We start from the raw sequence: 15,203 nt of genomic DNA on the forward strand, positions 1-15,203 counted from the left end.
CTGCTCGGGTCATGATCTCTGTGTCCTGAGATCAGCCCCACTTCTGGCTCTGCGCTGCTCAGGGTCAGCTTGAGATTCCCTCTCTCCGTCGGCCCCTCTCCCAGCTCGTGCTCTCTGTCTCTCAAAAAAATAAATTACCGGAGACTGAGTCCCCAGTGTGGGATACGCTGTTGACGTTAACCAGCTAGCTCATTTATTCCCCTGAAAAGCCTGACAAAGTAGACACTAATTATTAGTTTAACCCTATTAGGGGTCAGAAACCCAAAGTTCTAGGAAGTTAGGTTTACTGTGCAAGAAAAACTGTCCTACAGGCGGTATTTTACTAGAAACGGGGTCTCGGGCTTGGGGTTTCTAGCCTCCCGGCCCCTGGCCTCGCCCCGCCCCCGCCCCGCAGGCCCCGCCCCTTCAGGCCCCGCCCCGCCCCGCCGCCGCGGGGGGCGGAGCCTGCAGTGCCAGCCGTGGCCGCCGGGGGGCAGCCGCGCGGCTCAGGCCCGACCGCTCTGGGCCGCTCTCCTCGCTCGCCCTGCGACTCGGCTCCGGCTGCGAGCGGACGCCCTGCCCGCGCCCAGCGCCCACCGCCGGGCTCCGCGCCCCCGACCCAGCCGCTCGGCTCCCCGGGGCCGGACCGAGGCCGCAAGCAGCGCCGCGGGGTGTGGGGCCGACCCAGGAGATGAAATGACAACGTCAACCCTCCAGGTACCTCGGGTCGGCCCGGCTGGGTCTCCGGAAGCCGGAGGAGGCGCGGCGCGGCCTGCGGGGCGGCGGGGCGGGCGGGCGGGCGGGCGGCCTGCTCGGAGCCCCGGGCCCGCGGCCTCGCCCCCGCCCCGCCGCCGCCTCCCGCTCCCACGCGCCCGGGCCGCGGGCTGCCCCCGCCGGGAGTCCCGCCCAGTCCCCTCCGCGCGGCGGGGCCGGCCCAGCCCGGAGGCCGCCGGGTGCCGCGGCGGGGATCAGCGTCCTGGGGCGGGCGGGCGCCGCCCGGGACCCTCGGCCGCGCAGTCGGGCCGCCTCCCGCGGCCTCGCGTTCCTCCGTGCGGCCGGCGACCCCTCCTGCATCCCCCGGCTCTCGCCCGGCGCTGGGGTGGCGCCCCCTGCGAGCACGACCGACGCGTCCCGAGGTGCGGCCGCAGACCTGGGCTTCGGGCTCCCTCTGCCCCTCGCTCGCCCTCGCCCTCGCCCTCGCCCGTGACCTTGGGCCAGCCTCGGGATCTCGGCACGGCAGCTGTCCTGTCAGCGGAGTGGGGCGGCACCTGTCGGGCACCTGTCGGGCACCTGTCGGGCACCTGTCGGGCACCGGGTTGCTGTGACGGGGGCCCTGGGCTGAGTGCTCCGGTAAAGCGTTCTTAACACGGTGCCCAGCGTACAGCCTGCGAAGGAGGCGGGCGAGGCTTCGCGGAGGAGCGGGCATTTGGCCGGGCCCAGAGCGACCCGCGGCCTTCGGACGCCTGAGGGGGAGGAAGAAGTGGGACGGAGGCCGGAGCGAACCGGGCCCCCCGGCGGGCCTCCGCCGCGAGTGCTCCCCTCTTCCGGGCCTTCCTTGACTCGGCCCGCAGACCCACCTGCCCAGTTTTCCCTGTGAGCTAGGAATGTCTTCACGTTGCTAGTAAAAGCTTCGTTAAGGGATCCCTGTGACGCTTAGTCAGTGAAGCCTCCGACTCTTGATTTTGCCGCAAGTCATGATCTCAGGGTTGTGAGATCCGGCCCCGCACTGCTCCACGCTCAGCAGCGAGTCTGTGTGGAGATTCTCTCCTTCTCCCTCTGCCCGTCCCACTCACATCTCTCTCTCTCTGTAAAATAAATAATCTTCTATTCCTCTAGTTTCTGTCCCTATGGATTTGCCTATTATGGGCATTTTATTCATTCACTCATTCGTTGGCTTATTCATTTATTTGTTAAAAGATTTATTTAAAAAATAAATATTTATTTTTTTATTTTAGAGCGGGGAGAGACAGAGGGAAAGAGAACCTCAAGCAGACTCCTCGCTAAGCACAGAGCCCACTCCAGGCTCGATCCCATGACCCCAAGCACACCAAACGAGCAGAAACCAAGAGGCCAATGCTCAACTGACTGTGCCACCCAGGGGCCCCTATTCTGGGCATTTTAAATAAGTGGAATCATACAATATGTGGTCCTTTGTGACTGGCTCCTCTCACTTAACATAATGTGGTAGGTTTTCATGTTTTTAAAAGGCTGGGAAAAGATATTTCATGACACGTGAAAATCATGAATTTCAAATTTCAGCATCTATAAATAAAGTTTTATTGGAACACATTCCTGCTCCTTCATTTACTTTCTATGGCTGCTTTTGTGCTACAGAGGCGTAGTTGAGGAGTTGCTACAGAGATTGTATGGCCAGGAAAGTCTAACCTATTTACCATCTGGTCCTTTACCGTTTGCCAGCTCTTCTGTTAGCACATCTTCCTTACCCTTGTCCTTCATGCTCATCCCTGCCATATGTGTTACTAGAGATGCTGCAGGCTGGCAGTTTTATTCATCACCTCACCCTTGTGTTACACATAATTCTTCAACTTGCAGCTCAGGCCTCTTGCCGGTGAAACATTGTATGCACTTGCCAAAAAGATCTAATGTGCTCTTAGGTGCATTAATTAATAAAGTATCTGGAAGGGAGGGGGGCAGAGTGTACCTTGAGTATTGTCTGAGCCCTGCTTTCAAAAGGACAGACCCTAGCAGGAAGGCATATAGAGTGAAAAAGTCCAAGGAACCGGGCATGTTTGTTCTGGAGGAGAGAAGCCACAAGGGACAGGAGAATTGGTTTCATTGTCTTATCTGAAGAGACATTATTGAGGGAGAGTAGACCAGAGAAGCTTGTTTGAGCTAATCATTGAAGTTTCTGGGCTCCTGGCCATCCTGTATTTGTAGGTAACAGAGGTAGCTGCGCTTGAAAATAGTAGCCAACACTTTTTCACCTTTCCTACCCTCATCAACCTGGTGAGTTCATTTATCATCAGCCTGGCCTAACCTACTCCTGTTAGTTTCGTAGAGCTAGCTGTCCTTCTGAGACCTCTTGCTGTCAGATGAGGAAGGGCTGCACAGATGCCTGAGCCCTGCCAAGAGCTCGTCAGAAGGTTTATTGTTTGCTGTGGACGGAACTGTGTGTATACATTGGGATCTGCCGGCCTGGTGTCTAGTGCTGATCAGCTTGAGGAGGATAATTTTGGTAATGCTTCCTGGGTTGGTGAAGCAATGGTTTCTAAAACTGGGTATGTAGGTGTGGGGCAGCTGCCTGAAAGATCCAGCATGCTTTTGAGTTCAGTCTAGAGCACAGACCTATAGGATTTGTGAGATTCACAAAGATATGCTCACCCAGTTCTTGGAAGATTCCATAGGATTACTCTCTTCAATTAGCACATATATGTCTCTGGAGTAAGCAAACCCTTTCCTCCCTCCCTCCCTCCCTCCCTCCCTCCCTCCCTTCCAGAGAGCGCATATGTGCCAGTGGGGGGAGGGACAGAGGGAGAGGATCTTCAAGCAGACTCCACACTGAGCCTGGAGCCTGATGTGGGGCTTGATCTCCTGACCCATGACCTGAGCCGAGACCAAGAGTTGGACACTTAGCTGACTGGCCAGGCTTGCCAGCAAGCGCTTTTCTTACTAGAGCTACTGGTATACTGACCCATGTGTCTAAGCATCCCTTCCTTAAGTAGCAAGTTTAGGAAAACCATCTTCTCTTTTCACCACAGAGAAGCAGGTTGGGCCAGTAGGAGGTCGAGATCCCTTTGGTCAGTCTCTTAGAAGGGCTGGCTCTTCTCTGGCCTTTATGCCGAGCAGCACAACAATCAGTTGGTTCTGGTGTTTCCCCTTTTCCAGGCAGTGGCCCCACGGCCACTTTTCTTTCCCTTGAGGCAAGGAACAGAAAGTGGATTCTCCCCTTGAGCCTTAATCTGAGATATTTGGTCAGGTTTCCACGTGCTGAGATCCAGAGCGAAACTGAGAAGGAGCTTGCTTTTAACCGGATGAGTGTATTGTGAAGAGGGCTGCTGTCTTTTAAAGCTCCATTTCAAGGCCTTTGTAGTTGACGTTGGAAAACAGACCGACATAATGGTGGGCGACTAACAGATCTGCAGGGTTCCTGCTGCCCTGGGACCCCAAGGGCTTTTTGGGTCTCTTGGGAAGCACTGAGGTATTTGCTCTGCCTTTCCAGAAAGCCATTGATCTGGTGACAAAAGCCACAGAAGAGGATAAAGCCAAGAATTACGAGGAGGCACTCCGGCTCTACCAGCATGCCGTGGAGTATTTCCTACACGCTATCAAATGTGAGTCACACGCAGGGCCCTCCGTGGCCGTAGAGCCCCTGCCAGGGCAGGGTAGGTACACTCTCTCCAATTCCCCTTTTGCAGATGAGGCACACAGCGACAAGGCCAAGGAGAGCATTCGAGCCAAGTGCATGCAGTACCTAGATCGGGCCGAGAAGCTGAAGGATTATTTACGAAACAAAGAGAAGCATGGCAAGAAGCCAGTGAAAGAAAATCAGAGTGAGAGCAAGGGGTGAGTATGGAGGAGTGGAGGGCCCGGCTGGGACCAGAGACCCCACGAGCATGTGTCCTTTGTAGGAGTCGCTGCCATTCTTGGTGCTAATGCGGCCTTCCTTTGGGAGAATAACACTCGTACCGGGGATGATGCCCCAGCTGCCTCTGTCGGGCACTGTGCACACTATTTCCTTGGATGGGATCTTGTTGGATCCACACAGGAGAGCTGTGAGTGAAATGTGAGCCAGCAGGGAGGTTGCAAGCCTTGGATTCCACAGTCGGGCTCTGAGGGTATATCCTAGTGCTGCCACTTCCTAGCCATGTGACCATGGACAAGTGCCATGACCCCCTGTGCGTCCAGGCCCCTCATCTGTAGAAGAAAGATAACGCGCCTTCCCACCCAGCGTTGCTCTAAGGAGCAAGAGATGGTGCGGGTAAAGCCCTGAGGGTAAAGTGTGGCGTGCAGTAACGAGGCAGTATGTGTCAGCTGCTGCTGTGATCAGAGTTACTGTCTTCATGTGACAGATGAGGCAACAGACTCAAGTTCAGAGATGGCCCAGGTCACAGAGCTGCACTTGATGGAGTCTGGTCCCACACCCAGGGCTTCTGTTTCCGACTCCAAAGGCAGTGTTTGCTCTGCAGCCTCTCTCCTCACATTTGTGGTTTGCCTACCACACAGATGCCAGGGAGCCAACGGTGTCCTGGAGGCGAAGGGGAGGGTCCCAGGCAGGAGGGTCGTGGATGGAGCAGGAGAGGCGGGTGTGTGCCACCCCACCAGTGGTGGGAGGCTCTGCTCCCGGGTTGACAGGGCTCCCCAGAGAGGGAGACATACCCTGGGAAGGGACAAGGAATAGGCAGGAGGTTAACATCTCTGAGAGGGCCAGAAGAGTTTTAAGGATGGCAAATCGCTTGTCCCATTAGAGGTTGGCCCTGGGGGGAGACCAGTGACTATGTTCCCTTCCTTGGTGCCCCTCTTTAGTCTTATACTTCACCTCTTCTCTGAATCACAGCCACTTGATATCTGGTTGTGAGTCTGTGTGAGAGGCCAGTGACAGCTCCGGTTGCTTGCCCAGCTGTTCCTGAAGTCCAGCCAAAGTACATGTCCCCCATTAGCCTTCTAGAGAGGGCACACATCTCCATTCTTACTACCTTTTACCTTTTTTTTTTTTTTTTAAGATTTTATTTATTTGACACAGAGAGCACAAGCAGGGGGGAGAGGCAGAGGAAGAGGGAGAAGCAGACTCCCCGCTGAGCAGGGAGCCTGATGCAGGGCTTGATCTCAGGACCCTGGGATCATGACCCGAGCCAAAGGCTGACGCTCAACCGACTGAGCCCCTCAGGCACCCCTATTCTTACAACCTTAATGAAGAAACAAGGGTGGGTGATGCAGGTGTTTCCTGGAGGATGTGGACGTGAGTGTTGTGCTCTCAGAACCTCCTTGTCAGCTGCCTCTTGCTTTAGCATGTCATCTTCTGTCTCCTTTCCCAGCAGTGATAGTGACAGTGAAGGGGACAACCCAGAGAAAAAGAAATTGCAAGAACAACTGATGGGTAAGCGGCCCGAGGCCCCGCGGCAATGGGAGGGAGAGATGTGGTGAGGGCCCCCCGGAGGGTCAGCTCAGACCTATCAGTTGGGCTCCAGGTCAAAGGCTCTACTTGCCTCTTGCAGGTGCTGTTGTGATAGAGAAGCCCAACATTCGGTGGAATGATGTGGCTGGGCTGGAGGGGGCCAAGGAAGCCCTCAAAGAAGCTGTCATTTTGCCAATTAAATTCCCACACTTGTTCACAGGTAAGGGTTGAGCTGCTTTCAGCCCAGATGTGAAAACAGCAGGCTTCCGAGGAAGCCAGCTCAGGGCTCCCCCTCTGAAGGTGACCCGGAACAGGTGGCCACTCAGCTCTTTGCCCTCAGTGGGCACTCGGGCAGGAGAGGCCTCAGGGCCGATCATCACAGTCATCTGCTCTGTGCTTCTCTCTGGTGTCAGACACCTCTGCGACTAGAACTTTGACTTGACTGTCCCAGTGGGTGAGTAGGGTCAGTGCCAGCTGGCGTCACTTTGCAGGGTCTTGGGGGTCTTGAGCCCAGGGCTAGGAGCCGGTTCTCAGTGGGTAATTCAGTTCCCTTTATTTTTGCTGCCAGGATCGGTTGTCTTGTAGAACCTTTCTCTTCTGGTCGTACTTATAGTAAATAAGTGCCTTTGGCTTTTTTCTCTTCCCTTTCCCCAGTTAGGAGGAAGCTCACCTCCGATTATTCTTTGTTGTAGGCAAGCGTACGCCTTGGCGAGGGATACTGCTCTTCGGACCCCCTGGCACAGGGAAATCCTACCTGGCCAAAGCAGTGGCCACGGAGGCCAACAACTCCACCTTCTTCTCTGTGTCCTCCTCGGACCTGATGTCTAAGTGGTTGGGGGAGAGTGAGAAGTAAGTCAGCTGCCACACCTTGCTTCCCTGCCCTTGAGCCACCGCCCAGAGGAACTGCTGCTGGGTGTCGGGGGAAGCGGCCAGCAGAGGGGAATGATGCCAGCTTCCCCGGGTGGGACGCTGTCCCGACAAAGACTGCTGAGACTGAATGGGAATGTGGGAGAGACGTCTTCGTACAGGAAAGGGAAAGGCAGTCACGATCTTTGGGTATCAGGCAGGTGTCCTCTATTGGGGACTTCGTGTGGTTTAGTTATTTTCCACACCGACTCCCATTTTGCAGAGGATGACATTGAGGCTGAGTAAAGGGGGATGTGACTTGTCCTAAATCCAGAGCTTATGAGTGGGGCTGCCGCCAAGGTGGGCTGCTTCTCGTGGCACAGTGCTGCCGGCGGATTTGTGATGCCCGCTTCCTTGGAAATCCAGGCATGACTAGAGTCTTGACCTGTCTGTGGGAAGGGCAGGAGAAGCAGTGACTGGGCCCCTGGCTGGGGTGGGTGTGGGTGTGGGTGTCCTGATCCCGGCCCCCCTTGTCACCTTCACAGGCTAGTCAAGAACCTGTTTGAGCTGGCCAGGCAGCACAAGCCCTCCATCATCTTCATCGATGAGGTGGATTCCCTCTGCGGGTCCCGCAATGAAAATGAGAGTGAGGCCGCCCGAAGGATCAAAACGGAGTTCTTGGTTCAGATGCAGGGTGCGTGCCGGTGCTGGCTGCCCTCCCGGCTCGCGGTCCTCCCAGAGCCAGCCGGGCTCCATTATGTAGCTGCAGCTGGAGGGGATGGGCCGTGGGGCGGAGGGAAGAGGTCAGAGAAGCAGTTCTCGGCTCCCTCTCCACAGGCCTTTGCCCCCCAGCCCCTGCCCTTCCCGAGGCGGCCAGGGCTTCAGAGAAGGCTCTTGGCCCAGCAAAGCTGGTTGTTGCTGGTGGCACAGCGATGGCCCCAGAGCAGAACACACAAAGCCCCTGAGGTGCTTCCTACAGCTGCTCCCTAATCCTGGCAGGTGTTCTGAGTCAGCGTCTGTTTCCCTTTCTCCACAGGGGTGGGGAATAACAACGATGGGACTCTGGTTCTTGGTGCCACAAACATCCCATGGGTGTTGGATTCAGCCATTAGAAGGAGGTGAGTCTTCCCCAGTAGGAGCCAGGGGCTGAGGTCTTTCTCCAGCCATAGTCAACCTGCTGCTGGCAGTGGTGCAGCCTGACTCCGTTTCCCTGGAGGCTTCTTCATATCTGCATGGTGAGCAGAGCCCTGAGTGAGGCAGCTTCTGGAGGGCCCCAGAGCCCCTCTCCATGAAGACTTATACCGTCTCTTTTCAAGTCCCGCCATGTGCTTGGCTCTCTAGGTTTGAAAAGAGGATTTACATCCCACTGCCCGAGGAGGCTGCCCGTGCCCAGATGTTCCGGTTGCATCTGGGGAGCACTCCCCACAATCTCACGGATGCCAACATCCATGAGCTGGCCCGGAAGACGGAAGGCTACTCAGGTGCCGACATCAGCATCATTGTGCGGGACTCCCTCATGCAGCCTGTCAGAAAAGTTCAGTCAGCAACACACTTCAAAAAGGTGAGTGCGGAGGCACCCGGGGGCTCAGTTGGTTAAGCATTCAACTTTTTTTTTTTTTAAGATTTTACTTATTTATTCATGAGAGACAGAGAGAGAGATAGAGAGGCAGAGACACAGGCAGAGGGAGAAGCAGGCCCCACGCAGGGAGCCCGACATGGGACTTGATCCCGGGTCTCCAGGACCACGCCCTGGGCTGAAGGCGGCGCTAAAGCGCTGAGCCACCCGGGCTGCCCAGCATTCAACTCTTGATCTCAGCATGGGTCTTGATCTCAGGGTTGTGAGTTCAGGTCCCACGTTGGGCTCCACACCTGGTGAGTGGGCCAGCAAGGAGTTGCTTAAAAAGTGTCACAGGAATGGGGAGATCAGCTTTCTTTGCCAGTTCCTTGGCTGCTCAGGTGACATGTTTGGTCTCCTGGAGAACCAAGGATAAGTACAAGGGAGCCCTCTGGTTTGCACCTGCTCTCTCCTTCCTTGTAGTTCTTTTGCTCAAATATGTCCATCTTGGATTGTGTGAAGCCAGAGGACATGGCACTGTGCCACTCACCCCTGCCACCTTCACAGTCAGCGCTGTGCTGTCATGTGGGGACCCCACTCAGTGTCTGAAGAGTGGTGGGTATAGAATCACCCTCTCTAAGGTGGAACTCCTCTCACACCTCGTATCTCTGTCGAATGTCTGCAGAGGGTCCTATTATGTGCCTTGTGCTGTTCTAGGACCCGGAGAGACATTTGTGACCACAGCAGACAAAAGTCCCTGACCTCTAGGAGCCTCATCTCTAGTTGAAAAGATACTCATTTCTTTCTTTCTTTCTTTTTTTTTAAGATACTCATTTCTGAGAGAGCAATGAGGGGGATGACAGCAGGGGATGGAGTCTGGTGTCTCTGAAGTTTGGAGTTGGGTGGGCAGGTTGTATTCTTTAAAGAAAAAAAAAAAAAAGATTTAAGAGAATGAGAATTCCAGGGAGACAACCCACTGAGCATGACATAAGGCTTCATCTCACGACCCTGAGATCATGACCTGAGCCCAGATCAAGAGTTGGATGCTTAACCGTCCAACTTGGCTGAGCCACCAGGTGCACTGGGGAAAGTTGTATTTTTTTTTTTAATCTCATATTCTTTTTTTTTTTTTTTTTTTAAAGATTTTATTTATTTATTCATGATAGTCACAGAGAGAGAGAGAGAGGCAGAGACACAGGCAGAGGGAGAAGCACGCTCCATGCACCGGGAGCCCGATGTGGGATTCGATCCCGGGTCTCCAGGATCGCGCCCTGGGCCAAAGGCAGGCGCCAAACCGCTGCGCCACCCAGGGATCCCTCATATTCTTTTTTTTAAAAAAAATATTTATTCATGAGAAACAGAGAGAGAGGCAGAGACACAGGCAGAGGGAGGAGCAGGCTCCACTCAGGGAGCCCAACGCAGGATTCGATCCCGGGTCTCCAGGATCACACCCCGGGCGGAAGGCAGCGCCAAACCGCTGAACCACCCAGGCTGCCCTTAATCTCATATCCTTTCTACCTTCTGCCCCACCCCTACCTTTAAGAGAGAAAGTTGAGAACTGGAATGGGGGGCAGCAGGGAGGGGCAGAGGCAGAGGGAGAGAACCCACGCAGGCTCCATGCCTGTTGTGGAGCCTAACACGGGGCTTGATCTCACGGCCCTGAGATCATGACCTTAGCTGAAATCAAGAGTCGGGTGCTTAACCCACTAAGCCACCCAGGCGTCCCAAGGCAGGTTGTATCTTAAGGGATAAGCCACCGCAGGGGATGTTTGAGTCAAGAGTTGAAGGAAGTGAGGGAATTAGCTTTGGGATATTTGGGAGGATGTTACCAGTAAAGCAGACTGTGGTTAGAAAAACATTTTTGGCGTCACTGCATTTGTGGTGAGATTGGATGGAGTTAATGAGGAAGGGGAAGCTATCGACATTTTGGGCCACAAATTGAGATTCTAGAGAACAGTGCCTAGAATAGCATGCTAATCACAAACCTCTGAAATCCCGCTTTGAGCTGCTTTGACTACCGGCCCGAGAGTTCTGCAGGATTCATTCTCTTCTCAGAGTGATGACCTAGAAAGCCAGGCATGCATTCATACCCTACCACGACCTTCTCTTCAGGACTCAGAAGTCTGAGGATCCTGTCCCTTCCCCAAGCACTGAGGTGCAACCCCTCCAGTCAGATTCCTGGTTGATTTCAGGTCTGTGGCCCTTCCCGCACCAACCCTAGCGTTATGATCGATGACCTCCTGACCCCATGCTCACCAGGGGACCCGGGGGCCATGGAGATGACTTGGATGGATGTCCCCGGTGACAAACTCCTAGAGCCTGTGGTTTGCATGGTAAGTGGCTGGTTGGGAGAAGGACTGCACAGAACCCAGAAAAACTGGGGTCTTGGGTCTAAAAATAAAAATAGGCTTCTCCCCTTCTTCGTCCTGGGCTGTTGTGGCTCCTCTGAAACAGGGAATGGCCTTTGGGGCTCTGGATAGCTGGGACTCCTGCCATTAGACTCAGTGGGGGCCCAGGATGAAGGCCGCAGCACGAGCATTTATTTTCTTCAGCGAGAGTAAAGGCCAGCTGGTGCGACTACATCATTCCATGGGTTTGGCTTGTGAGTGGCCATGGAGGCAGCGAGCATCTGTTGGCAGTTTGTTTCAATGCCGTTGCATAGGGAGCCTAATGGGACTGGTCTTGCCCCTCCTCATCCTGGTTTTGCTGAGGGTCTTGCCTGCCGTGTGTGGCAGGTGTCTGCCGATGTGGCGGGTGTGCAATCAGAATGAGCTTCTCCCAGCAGTTAAGAGATGAGGGGAGCTTGGATTCTTTCAGATGAGAAGTAGGCCTGTTCAGACGACATGAGCTGCCTTAGGAGGGAAGAGCGGTCCTGTCACGGGAGACATTCAGGCAGGAGCCAGGCAATCAGAGGAGCTTTGCATTTGGGGCTGGGAATGACCACGAATGCAGGCCTCTTCCTGCAACACCACATGGGACTGCGACACAAGGAGGCCTAGAGCCCTGCCTAGAGCCCTGGCTGCTCCTCAGCTCGTGCCCTTGTCTTTGCAGTCGGACATGCTCCGGTCTCTGGCCACCACTCGGCCCACCGTGAATGCAGATGACCTCTTGAAAGTGAAGAAATTCTCAGAGGACTTTGGACAGGAGAGTTAAAAATTTCTTCACTTGGTGATGGTGAAGGTGGGAGGTAGATTGGGGTAATAAATCCACGGCACTCCCCAGGTCAGTGGCCAGACAGGGCACTGGGGCTCATCTTAACGTCACTACAGCGTCCCCTCTGCTGTCTGGCCGCCAGCCGGGGAGCATAAAAGAAGGGCCTCCCTGGCCACAAAGACACAGAAGCACATTCGGCACTGGGTGGAATACTGGTTCTTCCTACTTCCTCCTCCTCCTCCTCCTCTTCTGGATGCTCACCAACTCCTTGTCCTGCCCCTGTTTTTTGTTTTGTTTTTTAAACCTTTCTTTGTTCCCCTAAATTAATGCTGCTTGGATTTTTGTCTTGTTTATAAATAAAATTAAAATCTCCCAGAAGCATCAAGGAGTAGGAGCAGCCCGCACTGTGGGGTTGTTGCCGACCTTCAGAACGGCTTGCCAGGCCCATCCACCTGTTCCTTCTAACCCGGGTTTTACTCTTTGTGAACACTATGACTGACGCCCTGGGTCGCCAGCCCAAGCCCTGCCTGTAAAGGCCAAGAGTAAAACCAAGCTATTCCCAACCTCCCAGGTCAGCATCCTGGGCTCTGTGTCCTCCCTGCGAGAGGAAAGATGGGTTTTGTGAGCACAGAGCTGTGGAGATCAGAATGAGTGAAGGCAGTCAGGTGGGTTTCACTGCTGCCTTTTCTTCCCTCTGAATGTGAGAACACCGAACCCCGCCACTGCTCCTGGCTCTCTGCCCTGGAAATGGGCTAATAAATCCTTTTCCCTCTTGAGCCACTTGAGTGATCTCATCTTTGGTTATTCTCTGGGGCTCCCTGAAGGCCATACTTGCTTCCATTAGAAAGACCCCCTGGTTCTCTCTCTGCACCCTCCATCAGAGGAGGAGGGTATTGCCACCTACTGCAGTTCCCAGGCCTGACCTCCAGTCAGGTTGGCAGACCCCGACTACCCCTCCCCCCAAGCCTTGTAAATGTGGCACCTGGACAGTTCTTCCTGCCGACTGGGCCTGTGGGCCGGATGTGGCCTGTAGCTGTTTGGTTTGGTCTGTTGGCAACACTGAAAAGTCAAGAATTGATGTAAAAATTATCTGGCTTCTGGGAGATTAGGTGGTGCTGGGCCTGTGTCCCCGTGAGGCATCCAGTCAGCCACAGCCTAGCAGGGGCTTCCCTGCTCAGAAGCAGAACAGGCTCTCCGGCTCACGCATCCCCACGTGGTCAGCTTCCCTCTTTCGGGTTGCCTGCCTAGCCCCTATGGCCATTAGAATTTTTGACTCCTTGAGACCCTTCCAAGGCTCTAGAGTTGGCAGCCCTAGAAATGCTGTTTGAGTAGCAGACTTGATCCTTGACTGCTTGCATATGAATACACAAAAGGCCTGGCATCCGGTTGGTACAGCTCCCCTCCCCTTCCAAAAGCCAATATTATTGCTCTATGTTTTATTAAAACCCAAATTGTCCAGAACTGATGATGTGGCCAACTCTTAGATCTTGGTAGCTTTGCACTGTGGTGTTTCTGATTTGGTTAGGAATGGGTGCTGAATTCAGGCAACTTTTGCTGGGTTCTTTGAAGGGTCGGGCCCAAGTGCTCCTCTCCAGGGTGGAGGCATTAGCCCTGCCTCAGTACCAGGTGCCTCGGCAAGCCTGGCCTCCAGGTGACACCTGCGTAGCAACTGTGGCTAGCATCTTGGGCACGCAGGCGTCCCATGGCTCTCGCTTTAGTTAGGTGCTCTCAGCCACTAATTACTATTTAAACACCGGATTAGAAGTTGGCATAGGACACTGTCCCACTCGTACTATTTCATTTTAGTCACTTGTGCTTTCTTATTCTACCTCCAGTCACCTTTACTTGAATCAGGTCGTCGCTTGCTTTATTTTTAAAATCTTCCTTTCTACTGCTTAGACACCTTGACAAGTCACAGGAGTTAACAGAAACTGGAGCTGCTGTGGTTCGTCTTCATGGCTCTGGTCACGGCTGTTACCGATGTCATGCCTCTCCATTCCTCTCTCCACCACCAGTGACAGGAGGCAGGGCGATGAATGTCCTCTTCACACGTGAGGCTGAAGTAACCTCAGACTGATGTGTGCCCTCACCATCTGTGTTAAACATGGCTCGTAGGTGCAGAGGAATTTCCTGCCCTAAGTGCTAACCCTGAAATTCACTCTTCCCTACTTGGGAATTATGTCCTAAGCCTTCTGTCTCCCTTGGCTTTCACTTTGGTAGTTGACTTCTAAACTCTCCTTAGCTCAAGATGCTGACTTGTGCGGTGTGGTTATTGTGGCTGATACATCTCCCTGGGGTGGGCAAGGTTTTATTAGAAACGCAGATTTGTTGCCTTGAGCTATACATGTAGTATTTAGTTGGACAAATCCTTCCTCCTAGATGGATTTGGTTACACTAGTAAACCTCACATTGTCAGCAATAGAGTTTCAGGCTTTCTCCAAGGTCTACCCTGAACAACCACATACCCTTGGGCCCCAGGTCAGGAAGCTGCAGGCAAATGTTACTGATATACTTTACAAAGGCATCAGTAAGGACAGTTAACCTCAGAGCACTCTGAGGAAGCATCAGAATATTCTGATGCCACCCTGCAGGAGCTTCTGAACATTGTCCAAGGTCCTGGAATTCTAATTTTCATAAGGATCGATGCTTTTTTAGTCTAAATGAGTTTTCTACAGACCTTTCCCAGTGGCCGAGTATCCAACCTCACCTTGGAGCAGTGCTGGCTCCTGTTCCTTTCCAAAGTTTAATGCAAAGAGAGCCAGTTCCCTTTTACTTGACCTCATAGGCCTCCAGATGTGTCCTATTTAGAGAAAGCCATACTGGGTTTGTTTAGTTAACCACTGTTTAAAACAAGTATTTTCCTAAACAACTTACTGAACTTTCTACATGGCTACTAGAACTTGGAGGACTTTGGTAAGAATACCTGTGTTGCAAAACAACAGAAAAATGAGGCAAGACCAGTATCTAGACAAATTTCCTCACCTCTTGCAAAGCTCTGACAGTATCTTTTTTTTTTTTTTTTAAAGATTTTATTTATTTATTCATGAGAGACAGAGAGAGGCAGAGACACAGGCAGAGAGAGAGGCAGGCTCCATACAGGGCACCTGATGTGGGACTCGATCCCGGGTCTCCAGGATCAGACCCTGGGCTAAAGGCAGCGCTAAACCGCTGAGCCACCCGGGGCTGCCCGCTCTGACAGTATCTTAAGGCTAATCATTGGTCAGCATGCTGCTAATTTATTTTTCCAAAATAAGTGTAGTGACCAGGAAGCACAAGTTTTGCTTTGTTTCTAATTGTGATAGGAAGAGGTTCACTGTTCCTCAACTCTCATCCCTCCCCTAGCCCTGATCCATGACCTCTGCCAAAAGAATGAGCCAAATCAAATAGCAGCTGCCCAAGAGATCTCTGCAGGAAAATCGTCTCCAAATCTGTTAAAGGCAGAAGGTGGAGACCAAAACTGTGAGCCTGTAAAATGTGTGGGTACTCATTTGCGTTAATATTATTATTAAACACTTCTATGAACTGTGGCCATTCTCTTCTGTTTCACTTACACAAGCAAACTATTGTCCAAAGCAAAGGACTCTGCAGGTAAGACAC

General features: G+C 53.3%; 1 protein-coding gene across 4 annotated transcripts; it reads left to right on the top strand.

The window, feature by feature from the left end:
* The first annotated feature begins 536 nt into the window (after positions 1 to 536).
* VPS4A (vacuolar protein sorting 4 homolog A) lies at positions 537 to 15,133 on the top strand. Of its 4 annotated transcripts, none has more exons than XM_072816626.1 (11): positions 537 to 696; positions 4,160 to 4,271; positions 4,356 to 4,503; positions 5,973 to 6,034; positions 6,153 to 6,272; positions 6,745 to 6,901; positions 7,444 to 7,592; positions 7,935 to 8,016; positions 8,240 to 8,459; positions 10,646 to 10,786; positions 13,506 to 15,133. In XM_072816626.1, the coding sequence occupies exons 1-11, from the start codon at positions 676 to 678 to the stop codon at positions 13,512 to 13,514; spliced, it is 1,221 nt and encodes a 406-aa protein (XP_072672727.1). In that variant the 5' UTR covers positions 537 to 675; the 3' UTR covers positions 13,515 to 15,133. The 4 variants fall into 4 exon arrangements, with proteins under 4 accessions (XP_072672727.1, XP_072672698.1, XP_072672707.1 ...); XM_072816597.1 differs by lacking the exon at positions 13,506 to 15,133 and adding an exon at positions 11,505 to 12,382; XM_072816606.1 differs by lacking the exon at positions 13,506 to 15,133 and adding an exon at positions 11,505 to 12,382 and having other exon boundaries at positions 5,976 to 6,034.
* Positions 15,134 to 15,203: the final 70 nt, after the last annotated feature.

Source organism: Canis lupus, chromosome 3, assembly GCF_048164855.1.
Source record: "Canis lupus baileyi chromosome 3, mCanLup2.hap1, whole genome shotgun sequence".
Taxonomy (NCBI): domain Eukaryota; kingdom Metazoa; phylum Chordata; class Mammalia; order Carnivora; family Canidae; genus Canis; species Canis lupus.